Source organism: Zootoca vivipara, chromosome 11 (genome assembly GCF_963506605.1).
Source record: "Zootoca vivipara chromosome 11, rZooViv1.1, whole genome shotgun sequence".
In the NCBI taxonomy this organism is placed as follows: Eukaryota; Metazoa; Chordata; class Lepidosauria; order Squamata; family Lacertidae; genus Zootoca; species Zootoca vivipara.
Window position 1 is genome coordinate 15,539,612 of NC_083286.1, and position 21,250 is coordinate 15,560,861.

The 21,250-nt window shown below is 40.9% G+C and overlaps 1 protein-coding gene across 3 annotated transcripts in view; it reads right to left on the bottom strand.

The window, feature by feature from the left end:
- Positions 1 to 1,620: 1,620 nt before the first annotated feature.
- GRAMD2B (GRAM domain containing 2B) overlaps positions 1,621 to 21,250 on the bottom strand; it is a 63,711-nt gene continuing 44,081 nt past the window's right edge. The window contains exons 3-14 of one of the 3 annotated variants that reach the window (XM_035099658.2): positions 20,538 to 20,625; positions 19,718 to 19,784; positions 19,190 to 19,293; positions 18,215 to 18,310; positions 17,128 to 17,199; positions 16,959 to 17,039; positions 15,414 to 15,525; positions 13,936 to 14,058; positions 12,736 to 12,826; positions 11,727 to 11,831; positions 11,211 to 11,304; positions 1,621 to 9,288 (exon numbers count right to left, since the gene is read on the bottom strand). In XM_035099658.2, the coding sequence (XP_034955549.1) occupies positions 9,247 to 9,288; positions 11,211 to 11,304; positions 11,727 to 11,831; positions 12,736 to 12,826; positions 13,936 to 14,058; positions 15,414 to 15,525; positions 16,959 to 17,039; positions 17,128 to 17,199; positions 18,215 to 18,310; positions 19,190 to 19,293; positions 19,718 to 19,784; positions 20,538 to 20,625 (1,075 nt within the window). In that variant the 3' untranslated portion in view covers positions 1,621 to 9,246. The remainder of the gene's footprint in view (positions 9,289 to 11,210; positions 11,305 to 11,726; positions 11,832 to 12,735; positions 12,827 to 13,935; positions 14,059 to 15,413; positions 15,526 to 16,958; positions 17,040 to 17,127; positions 17,200 to 18,214; positions 18,311 to 19,189; positions 19,294 to 19,717; positions 19,785 to 20,537; positions 20,626 to 21,250) is intronic. The other 2 variants (XM_035099660.2, XM_035099659.2) reach the window with 2 other exon arrangements.

A 21,250-nucleotide genomic window follows, 5' to 3' on the forward strand; every position in this document is an offset into this window, starting at 1 on the left:
GGTGGGGCACATGCGCAGTAGCGCAATCCCACGGACAGGACGCAGAGACACTTGCATATTATTATATAGGATTATGCATTCTAGTATCAATGAGTAATAAACACGAACAATCGACCAGAGTGCAAACTATTCCCTTCTCTATATTCTCTATCCGTTGTGCCACATTGGTATTCAGTTTCTTTATTGTGACACACAGATGAATCTTGGAAAAACTAAGTTGCGAAATAATTCACCTCCCTTATAGCATACCAATCCGTCTTTTGTACTAATATAACATTGTGGCCTGAGACATTATGCTGGCAAGGCAAGGGTTATATCTAATTCTACACATTTATTTCAGGCTAACGTTTGGCTTAGGTTGCAGCCTCCAGTACTTTTGCTTTTATATTGGAAAGACCCATTTTCTACATATCTGTGACTACCACAAAGGAGAGAGTTAATTTTTAATTTTTCACTTGGCAGCACATTCAAATTATTGCCTTCCAATCTCCTGCTAAGCATTGGCAAGATGCCTTCTCAATGGAAAATTACCTCATCAAATCCTATTATTTAAGAGTACAGGAACTGGCAATTGCCTTAACATTCTTGACCTGCATCTGGTCTATCTATCCTGTCAAAGCTCAACACAGTTGTTTAGGGAGAGTGGATTTAGTCCCCTGCTGAAATAAACTTGCTTAAGCGAGGTAGCATTTCGCTCCTTGCTTATCCTACTTTTTTTATTAAAAAACAATCAAGCCTGGTAATATAAATAATAAACCCATGCAACAAGCTTAAGGCAAAAAAAAGGAGTTATAAACAGAACAGACTAGCAGACAAATGTTTTATAATGATAGCAGTAGTACCCTAAAAATACCAATTGGGAAATAAAAATGGTTGTGGCCCACGAAAAAGCAAACAGAGGATGAAGTGTGGGGTGGATCTTTCTGGGGAGAGCATCATGCTAAATGGTTAGGGATGAATTCTGTGGTCACTGTGAGGATGGCTGAAGGACCCAAGGATGCTGCAGAAGAGCTGCTAAATAATAATAATAATAATAATAATAATAATAATAATAATTTATTATTTATACCCCGCCCATCTGGCTGGGTTTCCCCAGCCACTCTGGGCAGCTTCCAACAAAAGATTAAAAATACATTAAAACATCAGCCATTTAACAACTTCCCTAAATGGAAAGAGAACTCTCTGCTGTCAGGATTGTCCATCTATTTTATTTATTTTTATTTTATGTATTAGATTTATATCCAGTTCCTCTCGGAAGTAATAAGAAATAGAAGCCCACATGCTCTGGATAAAACATAGTGATCACCTTCAAAACCTTTCCCTGTATTTCTCTTTTGCTTTTGAAAATGCTTTTGTGGGTCTTTGGACCGAAATAAAGAATGCATTTATGTACACCAAAAGATCTCAGGGTAGTCCACAAGATAAAAACACAACAAAAAAGCACAAGGAAGGAGTTAAAACAAAAACAGCAAAACAATAACCTTCTGATTAAACATCAGAAAAAACTTTCAGAAAGTAAGAACTGTTTGACAGTTGGGAGGTGTTGGCCTCTCCTTCCTCGGAGGTTTTCAAGCAGAGTTTGGATGGCCATCTGTCATGGATGTTTTAGTGGAGATTCCTGCATCGCAGGGGGTTGAACTAGATGACCCTTGGGTCCCTTCCAACTCTCTGACTCCCCTCCCACAAACACCTTTTTTAAACTGAGAAATGGACCAATTTTATTACAAAGCTTTTTCTTCAAAGAAATGAAAATAAGTTTTTTTTATAAAAAATACAATAATAATAATAATAATTTATTATTTATACCCGAGCCGCTCTGGGCAGCTCCCAACAGAATATTAAAAACACAATAAAACATCAAACATTAAAAACTTCCCTAAACATAGATAACTACAGTAGATAGATCTTTTTGCCCCGTCCCCAAAAGACACAAATAAAGTGTAATAGAACCTATTGATAAATCAAATTATAAAGAGAACAAAATGCAACAAACCACAAGACTGCAATGTTTGGTATTAAATTTAAACCATACGGAAGTGAAGGTGGGGTGGAGGGAAGCAGTGGTGATGGGCAGTCACGGGGGTGGGTACGATCCTTGTTTGTGTAAATAGCAGTTTATTTTTTGTATGTGTTCCTGTGTTTTCTATTTTACTTTTTTCACCTTTTGTATTTATAAAACTCAATAATTTTTTTTAAAAAAGACACAAATACAAGGATCAGATTGAAAATATGAGATTACACTTCTGACCACTTCCCCCCCAATTGCCTGCCTGAAAGATCATCTCGCACCAATCAATCATTGTGCTCTTCAGGTACTATCTTATCAGGTCTATTCTGTGCAATATATAGGAATTGGGACTTTACTGTTGCAGTACCTGCCCTTTGTAGCAGCTCCCGAAGACCTTCCCCTTCCAACAAGCCTTTCAGTAGAGCTCTTTCCCAGTCTGCATCTCTATTGGAATTGCTTTCAGATGCTGCAGAGCTACTGAAGCTCAGCATCAGACCCATTTCCGAAATCCAAGTCATGGCTCATGTAACTCGCTTCCATCTCTAGGTCCTACCTAATTGGTCCATGTTTACCTGAGCAAATGATGCCGACAGCTGTTACCTGCTAGTGCCAGTACGTAAGCAGTAAAAATATGTGATACCAATTAATTATTTCTGTGGGTGCGGCAGCAGGGTATAATTTTTTAAGCTTGGCAGCCAAACCCAGTATTGGAATCTGAGTTTCGTTAGGAGCGTTGTCATGTTACAAATGGCAGAAAAGAGACTGGGGTCAAAATGCTGGACTGCAACAAAGTTTTAGAACACCTCAGTTTCCAAGTTGTGCTGCCCAATTAGTGCCAAATGGAGAGCATCAACAATGGGGTACTTCTGCAAATAGCCCTAGATATTTCAGTTTAGCCCCAGCATTTTCAGACTGCTGATACTGAATTTTTATTTTTGTTGTTCTGGCTGCTGCTACTGTTGAGATGATGTGACTGTTTGGATGTTTTAACTTGTTACTTATTGATTTTTGCATACTGTGAACCGCTTTGAGACTTTTAAGCAAATAATGGCAATAAAGAAATAGAGATCTACATAAAAACAACAGCAAATGCCAGAAAAGGCAGATCTTACTGGTCATGAACGGGAAGAAAAAGCAGGACAGAATGCAGTCATAGGTAGTTGGTAGATAATATGGCGGCGCAGATTAAGCAAATTATTTTCATTTTGGAAGGTTTCAAGGAGAGTAACAAACCCAGCACAACTACCACAAGTCACATGTATTTAGTGCGGCTGCTGCAAGTAATCTGCCATCAGATGCATCCACTTCCAGCTACAAAGGTTGTTGTTGTTGTTTAGTCGTTTAGTCGTGTCCGACTCTTCGTGACCCCATGGACCATAGCACGCCAGGCACTCCTGTCTTCCACTGCCTCCCGCAGTTTGGTCAAACTCATGTTCGTGGCTTCGAGAACACTGTCCAACCATCTCGTCCTCTGTCGTCCCCTTCTCCTTGTGCCCTCCATCTTTCCCAACACCAGGGTCTTTTCCAGGGAGTCTTCTCTTCTCATGAGGTGGCCAAAGTATTGGAGCCTCAGCTTCACGATCTGTCCTTCCAGTGAGCACTCAGGGCTGATTTCCTTCAGAATGGATAGGTTTGATCTTCTTGCAGTCCATGGGACTCTCAAGGGTCTCCTCCAGCACCATAATTCAAAAGCATCAATTCTTCGGCGATCAGCCTTCTTCATGGTCCAGCTCTCACTTCCATACATCACTACAAAGGTGGTCCACAGTAAACCGTATCAACAAAACCTCATTCTTATGAGACTGCCCTCCAAGATATGGCCCAGGAAAAAAAATATTGGTTTATGAAATGTATTGCGAGGTGGGCTTCAGGAGGCATGTTCTGTTTGCAGAAGAGAACATGGGTAGGGTTCTATTGTCTTCCCCAGCTTCCAACGCAGTGGGTTGCTGCTGCTTACCAAGAGAGAGAAGGGCCAGGCATTGGGAACTCAGTAAAATCCATCATGGCAGGAGCATTAGGTTGGCACCACTGCCATACACCACAGCTCCCTCCCTGTGCCCTGCTTATCCTCTCCACTAAGCAGCAGGGACCTCACTCGCCACGGCATTTGGTCTAAAGGCCAAACTACCTAGGATCCTAGAATTGTAGTTGGAAAGGACCCCAAGGGTCATCTCAGTAGTGGCACCTACCCTGTGGAATGCCCTTCCATCAGATGTCAAGGAGATAAAGAACTACAGTAGATAAAGAACTTTTAGAAGACATCTGAAGGTGGCCCTGTATAGGGAAGTTTTTCTTTTTAATGTTTAATGTCTTGTGTTTTTATTGAGGATAGAAGCCACCCACAGTCGCTGGGGCAACCCAGTCAGATGGGCAGGGTACAAATAAAAAAATTGTTATCGTTATTTAGTCCAACCCCCTGCAATGCAGGAATCTCTGCTAAAGCATCCATGACAGATGGCCATCCAACCTCTGCTTAAAAACCTCCGAGGAAGGTGAGTCCACCACCTCCCAAGGGAGTCTGTTCCACTGCTGAACAGTTCTTCCTGATGTTTAGTCTGAATCTCCTTTCTTGCAACTTGAAACCATTGGTTGGTCTTACCCTCCAAAGCAGGAGAAAACAAGCTTGCTCCCTCCTCCATATGACAGCCCTTGAGATATTTGAAGATGGCTATCATATCTTCTCTCAGTCCCCTTTTCCAGGCTCAAAAAACCCAGCTCCTTCAACCGTTCCTCATAAGGCTTAGTTTTCAGACCCTTGATCATCTTGGTTGCCCTCCTCTGCACACGTTCCAGCTTGTCAACATCCTTAAATTGTGCTGCCCAGAACCAGTATTCCAGGTGTGGGATTCTATGAGTGGAATTGTCAATGCCCTTTATACAAGGAAATTGAGAGATATAGAGTTGTGTTTAAATAGGGTGGTAGCAAGTCAACACGCTATTACCTTGCCTTTTGTCTGCTTCTGCTGGGGCTCATGCAGTTTGTTTAAAGTGCAACACACCTGCAAGCTTAAATACATAACGATTAAGTCAGTGTCCAGATCTTGCCATTGCACAATATCCTTACCTAACATGTTTGCTCCAGTCTGGACTTACCTTTGCTGGAATGTTGCCATGTAGGACAAAGGCCACTTTCTACACCCTGCCCTGGTTTGCTCAACAGCAGCAAAATGACACCTTGGAAATCCACGATGTGACTTGCATGTGACTTGCATCAGGATGGTAAAACCCAGTCAGGTGCAAGGCATCTTGGGTTTCAAGGATGGGAAGGCAATAGCATGAAAAGAATCATGGCTCACAGGCAAACTCTCCTCCACCTGCAGCCTTTGTATGACTCAACCTATTTTTTTAAAAAAATTAAGACTTAAAAATTATGTCCCAAGAGGAGCCAAATTCTACAGCTCTGCATAGTTGCCCCCCATTAAGCTGATTTGCATGTCTTTTGCATTACTCATGGCCATGGAAGGGGAAACTAGCGAGACTATTGAGTCAGCAGGCATCAGAAAGCCTGTTTAAACTTCATAGTCCAAAACTCTTGTTATTTTACCAGGTGATGCCAGCACACTCTCAAGCCTGTCCTGGCAAGGTTTTAAAAAATGAGAGAGCAGGGATCTTTAGAAGTCTGAATTTTTCTCCCAATGCCACATTCCACACCTTTGCTGCAATTGCACAGAATCCCAGTGTACTCACAGCTGCTTGTGAGCAGAAATCCTAGAATTGGAAGGAACCACGAGGGTCATCTAGTCCAACCCCTGGCAATGCAGTAATCTTGTGCCCAAAGTGGGCTTCAAACCCACAGTCCTGAGATTAAAAGTCTTATGCTCTACTGACTGAGCTATCCCAGTAGTCCAGTAACAGTATTTGCAATATTTGCCTTCGGAAACAATTTATCTAACTCTGGTTACATAAAATTGCCTGGCATCCATAGATGACTTTATTTGCATGTAGAATATTACCCAAGGCCTCTATTACACTTCATATCTCCGTATGACCCAATGCTACAATTGAAGAATGGGGTGTGGGTGTCTTATAATTTATTATTTGTACTCCACCCATCCTGCTGGGTTTCCCCAGCCACTCTGGGTGGTTTTCAACAAAGATTAAAATACATTAAAATGTCACACATTGAAAAACTTCCCTAAACAGGGCTGCCTTCAGATGTTTTCTAAATGTCAGGTAGTTGTTTATCTTTGACATCTGATGGGAGGACATTCCACAGGGAGGGCACCACTACCGAGAAGGCCCTCTACCTGGTTCCCTGTAGCTTTGCTTCTCGCAGTAACCGCCAGAAGGCCCTTGGTGCTGGACCTCAGTGTCTGGGCTGAACAATGAGGCTGGAGACGCTCCTTCAGGTATACTGGGCCAAGGCCGTTTAGGGCTTTAAAGGTCAGCACCAACACTTTGAATTGTGCACTTTGAATTGGGTCTTGTCCAACTCCCTGCTCAATACAGGAAATTCAGAATTCAAGCATCCCTAGATGACTCTTCATCCTCTACTCAACACTTTGCTGTGAGGGAAATCTCATCACCTCCCTAGGTGACTGGACCCATTGATGAACTGCTCTTATCGTGAAGAAGTTTCTCCTAAGCTTCAGTAGAAATCCATCCTCCTGTAACTTAAGCCTCTTACTGGTAGATCTAGTCCTGTCCTTGGGGGCAGCAGACGGCAAGTCTTTGCCCTCTTCTATGTGACAGCCCTTTAGGTTTTTGGAGAGTGCTGCTAACATATTCCCACTCTCTTCTCCAAGCTAAGCCTTCTCTGTGCCTTCAACATTTTCCATAGTGCTGACCACCCTCGGAGCCCTCCTCTGAACCCATTCCTATTTGTCAATATGCTTCTTAAAGTACGGCAGCCAGAACTGGACACAGTACTTCAGATGGCATGAGCAGAATTAAGTGGAACAGGTTATACCCCTTCCTTGGAAACTATGGTTCTCTTAAAGCAGTTTATGATCCTGTTGGCCGCTTTTTTTGTTTTGCAGCCATTATCACCCTTCTGTCTCATATTCAGATTGTGATCAGCTAACCACGTGCAGAATTAGCTTCCAGGTCAGACACACTTGAATACATACTCACACACACACTGCAGTTTTAGAAAGTTTATTTTAAAAATGAATAAGTTACATTTCACAGAAATGATAAGGTAGTCTCTCTACTATGTAAACAAAACTCTGTATTTTATAGATCAGAGTTATTTTAAATAATATTAATATGAACCAACTCATCTGGCCAAAACTAATGAATTACCAGGTTTCTGACTGGTAAGGCACCGTGAAGACAGTGGTATGCAGAATATGGGCTATGGATATTCTAGTGGCAAAAAGTGTTGCTGTGTTGCTATCTGTCCTTCAGTTTCTCAAAAATTTGTTTCCTCTGTAAAAGAAGCTTCCGTTTTTCTGTCCTATTCTTAGGGTACTTGAAAATTTCTATAGAATTTCAGTCAATACAGGGTTTTGAGCTAATTTTAAAGGTGGTGCATGTAGAAATTTTTTTCATTCCCAGGGAACATTTCTTCATCACTCTGCAGCTTCCCTCCCTGGCTGCCTGAACTTATTGATCTGAAAAAGTCCCATGAGAGGACTTACTTTGTGTCTTATCGTGGGCTTTAATTGAAGCGCAGGCACCCAGGAAGGCTGCAGAAGTGCAAACTAGTGTTGAGATGGTTTGCGGACTGAAAGACACTTGCAAACACCTTGAAAGTAAGGTAAGCACATCCAAAGCCCTGCACCCTTCCCAAGAGTAGTTCACCAAAATTTATTTCATCCATTTGGAAATGTCCTAATGCAATTCCTTTTCACATTGATGGGAAATGGTTGGAATAAATGCAGAAGAAATTGCCAACATAGCACTAAAAATAATGGTTCCATTGTAAATTAAAATACCATGGAGTTACCATTATTATTATTAATAATAATAATTGAATTTATACACCATCACATCATCTTTGAGAATTTGTAATCACTAGCTAGCCATTCTTCCAATAGAGTGAATGAAAGCAACACAATTAAATGACAGATTGCAATCCCCAAACCTAGTATAACACATGTACCTAGAGTCAATATGATTCTTTTATTAAAAAACAACAACACCCCTTCATTTGGGACTAAACTGAAATCCAAGTCGGCCAATTTACAGTACAATCTTAACCATGCCTACTCAGGAGTCCTTTTAAATTACTGGTGCTTACTCAAAAGTTAGTACTGCAGCTTTAGCCAGTTTATAAATTATTCCACCTGGGGGCAATCCAGACACCATTGTGTCTATAAGGGCAAAGGGTTTGACATCCCACTTATATGATATGATATGCTATTAATTGAACTGCATCAGTTTTGGAGTACTTCAAGTGCATTTTCAAAAATAAATACGGTAATTAGATGTCAGATATCCTAATATAGAAATTAAGAACATGAAAGCAATTATTAATTTAGGTATCTGCAGACCAGTTAACTGGGCTAAACTCTGCTGGTATATTTCTGCTCCAGTAAAATTTATGGGCTAGTTTAACGCACCCATCCATCATCTGGACCAACCCTATGCAACTAGGGTTGTCAGCTTTTCAATTAGCCTTGCTAATGAGCCTTCAAGAACATTCTGACTTGGGGGGTGGCCCATTAACAAAGGACGCTCTTCCAGAAAAACTTTACTCATTGCTACATTTCTTTGACAGCAGAATTACATGCAGAATAGGGCCATTTGCCAAGTCTGCACGCAATGTGTCATCTCCTACCAGTGAAGAACATGAGCAAAGTGGTGTTTTGCTCAGCACCTCACAGAATGAAGCCCATTGGGTCCTGCTTAACACGTCGGTCAAGTGCCCAATTTCTGTTTCGGCAAAAAAAGAAAAGTGAAACAAGCTGGGCATTACATGCATGTGAAAGACACATAACTTGCCAGACATGATTGTACAGCAAATGATACATCTGCACCAAGCATTACTCTTAGTCACACAATATTAAGTCTGAAAGTCACACAATGAAAATAGAATTACTGTGGATTTAAGTAATATAACAAAGCACCAAGATCAGTCTTCCCAGTTATTCACAACGTTATAGGTAATAGAAAGGCATCATCCTCTGAATAGAGACACTTTATTGCACAGATTCAAACTTCCACGGTCAAGTAGAGAGTGAAGTTTTTGGAGTCAGTTGAAGGACATAACACCCTGGCCTGCAGAGTCTGATGTCACATTTAGAGTTGCTTATCAGGAAGAAAACGAAGTACGAATGAAGGTACCTGGCAATTCATTCGCCATCTTCAAGTAGCTTTTGTAAATTGCTTTGGATCTTTAATAAGGAAAGAAAAATACAAATGAAAAGGATTTGGATAAAACTTGCAGCCACTTGTACAACAGATGAACAGCCCAGTGTCATATATGAAGATTCTTCTCATCTTTGTGTGATGAGTATTTGTTGATGGGGAACAGAAATACCTTAGGACAGATATCACCAAACTTCGGCCCTCCAGATGTTTTGGACTACAATTCCCATCATCTCTGACCACTGGTCCCGTTAGCTAGGGATCATGGGAGTTGTAGGCCAAAACATCTGGAGGGCCACAGTTTGAAGATGCCTGCCTTAGGAGGTTTCAGTTGTCTGTTTCAGGGGTGACAAACCTGTGGCCTTTGAGATGCTGCAACTCACCACTAGTCCTGCTGGCTTGGGCTGATGGAAGCAGAGTCAGCAACATCTCAAGGGCCACAGCCTCCCCATCTCTGGTCTATTGCCTCTATACTAGCAAACACATTGCAGAAAAGCAGGAACAAATAGACATGTTCTGTGCTTTCTGAACCACGTCATCACCCAACTTTTTGAATTTTGGATGTGGAACTATTCTTGGGGAAGTACAATACCAAATAGAAAAGTACTCAGGGAAAAACCCTCTTGGTCTGAATTAACTTGATTGTACAGAGATTTGTACAGTGCAGTGTGAAGGGGCCTCCGTACCTAGTTTTAGGCTCCGTTCAATCTCCCTGGTAGAGGTTAGCAAGTTCATTTGTTTTGACTGTTAGCAAATGAACCTGAATGGGTACCATCTGCAAATGAACCTGAATGGGTACCATCTGCAAATGAACCTGAATGGGTACCATCTGCAGGGAGCAGGAAACTAGATAAGCAAATCTCCTAATAACAAATGGCAGAAATCAAGCCCCTGTCCATTGGAAATACATTGTTTGGGAAACAGAGTGACTGATTAAGGCTTTTCTTTTAAGTAGAAAGGCAGGCTTTGCAGTTTGTCATATAAATATGAAGGGTTCATTTGCACATTGCAAAAGGGCTTAACATGTTCTGTTCCAGCTGTCCACAAGGGCAAAATTTCTGTCCTCCATAGAAGCCTTAGTGCCATGATAATGATTAGAAGCTCTGTGGAAGTCTTATGTTGCGTTTTGCTAATGCAAAATCATTCCCACAAAGAACCCTTTTATAGTGAGCCATAAGAAATTATGAAAATTATTTGTAAATAAAACTCCTGTGAGCTGTTGGAGCTAGGGCAGGTGTGTGACAGGTAAGGATGCAAATCTAGCCATCTTAAAGTGCACCTGAGATTGTTCCTTGTCAAGCAGGGCTTGTATCTGCCACAGTTTAAAGTTGGCACCAAATGCAAGCTCCACTGGGATTAGTGCCACTCGGAGCTGCTATGTGCAGCCAATTCTGGGAAAAAGTGAGACTTGCAACCCCGGATTCCTTTGCACAATTCAGTTTCATATTCCCTTTGACCACCATGGTTTGAAATCAAGACATATAAGCAAAGGAAACGCTTTGCCTGTCATGGTGAGATCAGGCGCCTGACACGTAGGCAGCCCTACCACCTGTCAAAGTAGCCTGCGGATCCAGTTCCCCTAACCTTCAGGTAGGAATTTCCCCCACTACTTTGCCAAAAGGGCTGGCACAAAAGCAGTGCTAAGAGTTTGGGAATGGTTGTTAAGCACCATGCCACCCTTATAAACATTAACTTCACTTTCCATGCTCATACATACCAGCAGCTGTTTTCTTAGGATAGGAATGGGGAACCATTTGCCCACCAGATGTTGGATAACAGCTCCCATCATCATCCCCAATTGTTAGCCACGCTGCCTGGGGCTGATGGAAGTTGGAGTCCAACATCACAGGTTCCCCATCCCTCTTCTAGGACTTGGAAGGTATGGCTACCTTGAGATTTTTTTTTAAAAAAACAGCAATTCTTAGTTACACAGTTCTCTATTAGTCACCTTTTCCAGTTTGATAAGATTAGCTGTTAGCTCCTCAGAGAGACCAACAATGTTAAGAGGCAGTTGAGATCCTAGACCTTCTTTTATTGGATATCTGAAATGGAGAGTAAATGTGGGGAAAGGGAAGCAGAAGACAATTTAAAAATGCACAAAGGAGATGTCTGGAGTTTTGTGAGATAGTGAGGTAAGCAACTAGAATGAGAATGTACAGAAATAAAGCACTGGATTAAATTTTAGTTTTACCTCATGTCAGTTAAGGACCAAAACGCCGAAATAGTGTGCACTATGCACATGCAATCCTATACATGTCTACTCAGGAAAAACTCCTATTAAATGTAATGGGAATTACTCTCATGAAAGACTTCAGATTTAAAATGACTGTTTGAAGAACAGAATGAAAACTTAACTCCAGGGGAGAAACTATGGGATAGATGATGATGAAGCTAGGTCTAGCAGGACTATAATAGTAAAAAAATGGAAAGATAAAGAAGATTCAAACAACAAAATCATTCTTACGCATGGGTATGTGAATCCACAAAGGAAGCCATGGTGCCAAGCTGCTCTTCCAGAATGTAGATTTTATATCTCATGTAGAAAGTCGAGCAAATGAGTACACAAACACTGTAGGAGAGGTGGATTGAGGACAAAAAAACCACACTTGATCACCACACACCGAATTGCTGTTACATTCATTTAGCCATGTAACATTATTAGGAATTTAACAGTTAAATTTTCACCCCATTAAGCTGATGTGCCTCAGACAGCAAAGGTCAATTGTGCAAAAAGACTTTCAGAGTGACATTGCAGGTATTTCTCCTCATTTGGTAATATATACTCATCCAGATCTTCACCCTTTACAACCGAGGTTGCTAATGTGGGGTCCTTCAAACTATAATGTTGGACTAGAACTCCCATCAGCTCTAGCGAGCACAGTCAATGGTCAAGAATGATGGGAGTCGTAGTCCAGTGACACCAGGAGGGTAGCAAGGTGGCTATGCCTTATTTAAAAGATCCAGTGGTGCTTAACTCTCCATTGCTTGCTGCAGCCAGGGAACCAGCTGATATCACCCCAGAATACAGCAGAATGTATACAGTGAAGTTCTACTGCTGTCTACTCCACCAACCTACATATATGCAACCTAGTTTGCAATGTTGTTGGCCGTTTCAATTCACCCATGGTCTTTTAAAATATCTCTCAGTCTTCTTTCAGTTAGCCTCCAGGAGTCTGGCAAAATGCTTTTAGAAAAAACGCATAAGCCTATTATCCCTATAACACAATTCTGAGCAATTTATAAAGGTCACACATTTTTTGCTTCCATTTTCCCCATTGGAAATTTGTACTGTGGAACATATTCAGGTTCTTTACTGGTGTGGAGCTAATAAGGGGGGGAAAGAATGTCCAAGCCGTTTATTTAGCCACAGGAAGCCCAGCATTCTGAAAGCACCCCAGATTTATGTCAGCAAAGTTTCCCAGAGTCTTGATTTTGCAACCTTGCAGTTTGGGGAATGGGTTATATATACTTACAGAATTGCATAGAGAATAAGTATGTGGTTCACAGTCAAAAACTTCTGGTAATTCACTCTGTAAAGGACTCCAAGGATTCTAGGAGGAGGAACTATGAGAAGAATAAAATATTTATTGAAGAATCTGAAAACGATACGACCAGACACACTCCATAAGACAACAACTGCCAAATGACTATAGGGTGCAAGTTGTTGTTCCTTCCTCACTAATTAAAAATATTACAATACGTTAATTCAGGTTATGCTCTGAGGCCACTTAATGAAGGGTAACTGGCTTGGTCTATTATGCAATATGATTATGCTCTAAATCAACTGAGCACATTGTTTAGAGTTAAACCATCAGCACTGGGCACCACTATACCTAAGGAAGCCTTGATTAAAATATACAGCTTAAATATGTGGCTAATAGACTGATGAGCTAATGTTCTCAGCCATATATAAGAGAGCATTTCAAATTGTAAGTTGACCTGAATGGGATATTATTCAGAATAGTGGGGCAAAGAGAGGAATTCTAGAACTATGCAAGGCTATGATTGTGCTACATGGAGCAGAACCTGCAGAGCAAGATCTGGTGTCATAAGTAGACTCCAGCTGTAAACCAAAGGAACACATAGCTGGGAGAAGTTTCCAATTATGGGTGCAGTCTTGGCCCATGCCTTCCTCACTTCCTACCCACAACAGGCATTCTCCCTAACGAAATGCTGATTTTCACCTTTCTGCTTCATATGCCACATTCTACCAGGAGGTTTGCATATGTGATCATCTCCTGCATCTTTCCAGAATTTTGCCTCAAAAATTAAGATCAAATAAAACTGTGAAAGTCTGTATACATATTTTCTTTTGCCACTGTGAGCAGAAGAGAAGCAGCTGCTAGCTTTGTTTGACAAATACTTTCATATGAGTTAGTGCTATCAGAGGTAGATTCTGTAGCAGTTCTCTGGCTTCTGCTTGGGCAAGAGGTTGCATAAGTTATTGCACAAGTAGAAGAATACCTGCAGAAGTAATTTCACTTTTCACTCCCAGTGTTCTGCACAATGTGTAATATAGGGAGCCTCTCTGTGAGCAGAAGATACTTTCCACATATAGAAGGCCATTTCTGGATTCAACCCACGGTCATTTTTAATTGCTGGAATCCAACCCTGCCTGGATCTATCAGCCTAGCCCGCAACACCAGCTTGAAATGGGGATTTGCTCTATTTACCATTTCTTGGAAGATTCCTGATTTTATCATCACACAAACATTTAGCCTTAACATCTGTATGGACAGCCTTTGACTCCACTCTGGAGGTTTTCAGATGAGTCTGGGTCTCAACAACATGGTAATCTGTTGAAGAACAAGCATTTCAAACTAAAAACAAATGCATGCAGTATTGGGATATCCAATGCGGTGTACTCCAGATGTTATCAGATGACAATTCCCATCATTCCCAGCCAGCATGGCCAATTATCAGGCATAAAGAGAGTTGTAGTCCGACAACACTATGAACAACTTAAGGCATTGCATAACACCACAAAGTGCAATGCAGGTGCATAAACATTATTGTGAAGTTAGCCTCATTTCAGTAGGATGTGTCTTACATCCATGATTTTTGTGATTGTTAGAACAATGGAGCAGATGCTTAACAGCCAGATTGATTAAGATTTTAGAGTAGTCTGATTAATACTTTATCACAGGATTCCAAGAGGCAAAAATGGTTTGCCTGGATTCTGCATGTTTGTGGCGGGTGGGAAGAGAGGAGATGTCCGATGGTGGTGGCTTCAAAAAGTATGAAGGTGTTTGATCAAAACACTGACAAGAAGTGGACTGTAACTCAGTATAGTGTACATGTTTTGTATGGTCCCAAGTTCAATCCCTGGTGTCTCCAAGCAGGGTTGGGAAAGGACCTGGCAGAAATCTGGAGATCTACTTAGTTGGTCTCCAAGGTGCTACTGGAAGGAATCTTTTTTATTTTGTTTCGACTACGGCAGACCAACATGGCTACCTACCTGTAACTGGAGATCTACTGCTAGTCATTATGCAGACAAGAACCAATGGTTTGACATGGTATAAAGAAACTTCCAGTGTTCCTGATCAGCATGAATATGTTGAGAAGGCATTGATTTGGCCTAAGTGCCCGAAAAATGAATTTGCAACCTCAAGATGAGGCTTCACACAATTATGTTCCTTTGGTGCTACTGAATAGCTAATACTTCATCCACAGTGTGATTTTACACAAAACATGTTGGGACTAACCTATTAATTCTCTTGGACAAGTGCCAATATGTGTCAAACTGTGCCTGACCCCTTCCCTCCATACAATAAAAACCAGGCATTATATGGACAGGTCTTACATATGTCTTGAAACCACTACAAAGAATTTAAAGCTTTTTGCACATTAAAACGTACAACATAAGCAACAACCACATTTCCCCCTCTTTGGCTGCATGCACACCATACTTTTAAAGTATATTTAAAGCACATGGCATTTCCAAAAGGAACCTGGGAAATGCAGTTTACCCGTCACAGAGCTATAATTTCAAGCACTCTTAATAAAGCACAGTTCCCAGGACTCTTTGGAGGAAGTAATGAGCTATAAATGTACAGAGTGTATGTAGCCTCTGGGAAAGTGCTTTAAATTCCTAGATAAAAGGCTGCAGTTTCTGCTTCTGGATAGTACAGAAACGGTTTATTATTCAAACCTTGGAAGGGTTCCAGTTCTGGAGTTTGAGAACCAGTGCTGCTGGATTCTTCCATCTCTTGTCTGCGCTGTTGGATGATGCCATCCAGTTCAGAAAAATCTTCATTGAAATCCTGAAGAAAAGATACACCAGAAATGTTAGTTAAGAATTAACAGTCTGTTCAATATTCTGCCACCCCCCCAACTGTCACTTTCAGTAATATGGATCAATGACATCACAATAGTAACAAATATTAAGCGTATCTAATGTGGCACAGTAGAAAATAGAAAACTTTGGTTGCAGTTCCACAAAGATTTTGATCTGTCAAGTCAAGTTCTCTCAATCTAATCTAGTTTTCAAATAACTTAATTCACCTGAAACTCTTGGAATACAGTTGGACAGGATTCCAGAGCTTGAACAGATTTATTTAACCTCTTAGTACAAATGTACCAGAAGTTACACTTCTCTTACAATTGGCTTAGCTTGTTGCCTAAACCAGGGCTTTTTGGTTAAGCTCTCTTTTCACCAACCACAAGCCTGGGTTCAGACGACCCATTAAGCCACACCTGGGCTTATTTCAGGGCACCACAGAAGTAAAACAAGGACTGGGGAGGGGGAAAGTGGCTGCAAGCTTTTCTCCAGGAATCCACATTTTTGTGTGGTCCTGGAAACCTATGTCTTGAGAAGCAGGCCATGGTGAGAGATCTATGATAGCTTTCTACTCAATTTATATGGAGACTGAAAATTCTGAGTAATTATTGCTTTGACATCTGAAGATATTGATGTAAACCTCAAGCTTAAAACCTGTTTGCCTGGGAAAAGAGCAGAACTAGCTCTTAAAAAGTGTGATCCACCTTACTGAAATATATAAAACACTGATTAGCTCATTTAAGGGGAAAATGCATCTACATTTGATACGCCACATTGAATTCATGAATAAGGGTGTATCTTTGATGTCCACATGCTGACAATGACATCTGAAAGGGGAAGTCTCTCTGTGAGCATCTACTTGTCTGTGCAATCAAGACTGTGGACTGGTATCAATCATATGGAAGCCTATGCATGAACAGCTGTTCTTTTCAAATCTCTGTACAAGTTACTCATGATGAATGTTGGAATAGAGCTCTAGTGACTTGCCAGAGGTTGACCAGGGAGCTTTACAAGTAAGCAATTGGTGAAGCATTTGATTGCAGTGAGCTTTCAGTAATCATAATGACATCAAGTCTTCAACAATCTTAATAACATCAAGTTCAGCATGTACATGCGGGTGTGCATCATGCATGAAATTAATGCCTTTGTCAGCTCACTGCCCTCCAGATGTTTCTGACTACAATTCCCATCAGCCCCAGCCAGATTGTTCTGGCTGGGATTGATGAGAGTTGTAGTTTGAAATGTCTGAAGAACAGCAGGTTGGCAAAGGCTGGTCCATGCCAGAATTGGAGCAAGGAATTTCTTACAAAGCTTCCAATACTATCTCAAAACAATAATCTTATTACTGAAAATTATATTGGCTCATATCCATTCCATATTGTTCCTCATCAGTTTTATTAAAAAAACAAAACTTACCAGTGGTAAAGTTGTCGGGCGATTTGCCCGGAAGCTATTTTCTGGAGAAGGAAGACTGGGACTGTTGCCAACACTATCATCCTGAAAACACATTTTAAAATGATACCATTTGATCAACTACCAATACTGAGAACACACACAGACACACCTGAAAAAGGTTTTCACTCACCTCTAGATGTTGACAAACTGATTTTAATAGTTTGTAAGCGGTGTCTCTGGACAGAAAGGACACAAAAATGTACTGAAAAGAAAACCACCAAAATTATTATTCAGCATTTGGGGAGACTGCCATAGCTTGCTTTAGCTAAGAACAAAGGCACATAAAAGGCATTGTGTGTCATCCAACATGACAAGCTACTTTTTAATCATCTGCCTTGATCATGTGTATCCAAGATTGATGCTGTCAGTATTGAGTTCCCCCTACAAGCTGACCACTACTAGCATATCACACTCAGATAAGCCTGCCCAACAGCTAGTTTTCCTAGACATACTTGGAGGGGCAAAATAGGCCTGTATATCTATTACCACTGATTAAGTTGACATGCTTGCATTCCTGAGGGCCCCAGCCACCACCATACCACATAGACCGAAAACTATGTATCTTCGTTAGACAACAGCAGAGAACGGCTCTTGGGTGGCTGGATTTTGCCGAGGGACCACCTGTTGTAAATCTCTGCATTACAGGGGGAGTGTTACTCTTCCCACAACATTGGTTCAGGGTCTTTTAAATTTTATTATTTATTAAATCTGTACACTGTCCTATACCCGTAGATCTCACAACATAGTCACAATATAAAAAACAGAAAATACATAATAAAAACAACCCAATTAACCCCCCCCACAACACAATTTAAAAGGGTAACAGATGTCAATCAGCTGAAGGCCTAGTGAAAGAGGAACATTTTTGCTTGGTGAAAACACTTCTTTTGTGTTAAGAGTTCCAGATATTCTCTTGGCAACTGCTCCCTGATGTTTCCAGTAATGGGCTAAGGATGGGTAAAAACATGAGGGGATGAAGAGCAAGCCGTGTGTTTATTTTATTTTGTTTTAGTCCAAGTTAGATCTTGCTGTTCTTTTCTGTATAAATGCAGCGATAATAATAAAAAATAAGTAAAAATCTAACCTTCAATAAAAACCAGGACAGCCAATTAACAAGATCAACAGCTAATGGAGAAGAACAGGGAAAAGGGAGGAAAAACAAAACAAAATGGGGAATTAAAAGGTGCTAAGAAGCTTCTTCCAAAATGTGCACTTACCCTATCAGAGACTGTTGTTATGACCAGGGCATTTGGCACTAGAAGGGCGGTCTTAGTTTTCTTTATCAGTGTCACAGACAACACAGGTATACTAATCTGAAATGAGATCATATCAGTTATTAGAGTATAAAGATGGTAACTTGGATCCTGTAGTTTTCAGTTACTGAGAAATAACCCATTGCGAGAAAGCTGGTTCTTGCATACACGTGTCACAAAGCAGCTGACATCTGCTTCCTGAGATACTTGAGATATACAACTAAACATGCAAGTCACAACCTGCTCCATCTCCAATTAAACCCTTGCTTAGAAGGGAAGCAGTTTGCTGATTCATTAACTCAGCTTCTCCAGAGAGACACATCTTGAACTGAGAAGACTAGTCAAATTACATTACCACCAGCAGCTGATTTGAGGTTTTTTGTAGACCTAATGCTGTGGTCTACAAACCACAGAGCCTAGGTTGGCGGTTCAAATCCCCGCAATGGGGTGAGCTCCTGTTGCTCAGTCCCAGCTCCTGCCCACCTAGCAGTTCGAAAGCACATCAAAGTGCAAGTAGATAAATAGGTACCGCTCAGGCGGGAAGGTAAACAGTGTTTCCGTGCGTTGCTCTGGTTCGCCAGAAGCGGCTTAGTCATGCTGGCCACATGACCCGGAAGCTGTACGCCGGCTCCCTCAGCCAATAAAGCGAGATGAGCGCCGCAACCCCAGAGTTGTTCGCGACTGGACCTAACGGTCAGGGGTCCCTTTACCTTTACCTAATGCTGCATTAACAATTGGTATAGTCACTTCTATTAATAAATTCAACATTATTTTACCCAGGGTTGTGGGTTGAAACCACCAGATCCTTTTTAATTTTCTAATTCTACAAGTGTCCCATTGTTTCCATTAACATTTATACCATCACCCCCAACCATATTAAAAAAAGAATTAAGCAAGAATCATTGAGTCCAATGCATCATAACACTTGACTTCGTTTACCTTAGTGTCTTTGCCGAAGACCTTAGAATGGAAGCAAATCCAGTTCTCCGATATGAATAGCTTCCCTTGGTACAATATTTCTTTTTGTAATGCACAGGTGAAATCTGAAAGGGTCACAAGTACTATGTTATCTAACAGCTGCACTTGTGCAATGCTGTAAGCAATGTATTAAATACTGTCTATGAAATGTAAATGCTGTTATTCATGGAGGGGGAATCACTCTGAAAAAGTCAAATAGCCTTAGATCATATCCTAAATCTCTTGTAGCTGAACTCTGATATTAAGAGAAAGCTACTCAATACAAGATAGTTGTTGAATTATATTTGGAAAAGCAAACATCTTGGCTATGAACTAGAAGAGACTACCAAAAACTAAATATCAAAAATCACGTGTCAATGGCCAGAAATCTCTCACTAATATTTTAGCTAGTAATAGAAGTCCTTGCAAAAACTTTGAGGCATGCCAAAGGGTTAGTGTGACAGAAAATTCAATGTAACAAAACAGGAAAAAATATGGCATTCAACTTACTTTTTCTCAAGGGTTCATCAATTGGGACATCCAGAAACAGCTTGTGAAAGTGAGCATTTGCCTTAAACTAAAGTTGAGGAAACAAATGGATACATTTTGGTTATTGCTACATTAACATTACTATATATACCAGCTGATGTCTATCTTTGCATTAAGCAACTGTTAAGTCCCTTTTCTGCAGAAGATGTAGGAACTGGGGTTATATTATGCTATTCAGGAACAGAGGTACAGATTGAGGCCCTAATATTATTGGAAGGGACCGAAGTCCCAGGCAATGGATAACAGTGGCAGTGGAAACCGATTGGGTCAGAGGTCCAAAATGCCACTGGTATGTCTGAGGGAGAATTATTTTGATACTTTGCCCAAGGTCCAAAAATACTTGAGGTCATCATTGTAGTTTGGCACAATAATACAGCCAACATAAACATGCAATACACTTTGCCTAAAGTGGATATTTATTAAAAATAAAAATAAATTAATACTGCTCTTCATCAGAAGATCACAGGGCAGTTCACAACAAAATAAAATGGGAATACAAAATACATTGTAAAATAAAAACAAACCAAGCCCCCAAACACATTTAAAAGCCCATACAAGAATGTTTAATCAGCCAAAGGTTAGGTTATAGGGAAACACTTTCGCCTGGAGATTAAAGATATGTAATGATGGTGCCAGGCGAACCTCCTTGAGGAGAGCATTCCACAAACGGGGCCACCACAGAAAAGACCCACTCTTGTGTTGTCAACCTCCGGACCTCTTGTGGAGGCACATGAAGAAAGGCCTCAGATGATGACCGCAGGGTTTGGATTCTCCCCAGTACCTGATTTGAGGCACTCTTCTTCCTTTCGGGCTTTGAGATGTTCTTGCCATCTGTTGCCAAGAAGGTATTATCCACAATTGTCTTTGACCTAGAGCAAGGCAACATCCCATGCATTTAACACAGTTTTTAAAATGAGGGTTTTCTTTTTTTTAAAAGCTCACAGGCAGCATTTCTGCTGCAGGGATAGGGAGCCTGTTACCATTCTTGACCAATGACCATGCTGGCTGGAGCTGATGAGAACTGGAGTCCAACAACACCTTACCCTTGCCTTAAGGGTCTCAGGGAGAGTTCTTTTACATAATCAGCTCACTTTTGATACTCGTGTTCACCACACTTTAAAAATAAATAAATCCAGAGAAATAGTAGGTAGATCTGGAGCCAATATGCTTATTTTGAAGTTTTCAAATGACTACTACTGGAAGCTTTGCAAACACCTGCTCAGTCACAAGAACCATGCATGTAAATGACACATTTTAAGGAATCCACCACTGAAGTACAATGTGGCCTATGGTGTGCTGGGGAGACTGGACACCAGGTCATGCCAAGCCTATGACTGAAGACTCTTCCTTTACACAGGCAACATTCATCATATGAGTTCAAATGAATTCAAACCCAGAGCCCTCATTAACTGATAATGGTCCCTTATTGCCATTAATGATGCACAGGAATAGGTTTAGGTTTAGTTCTGCCCTGGTATTTATCTCATCTGGAGG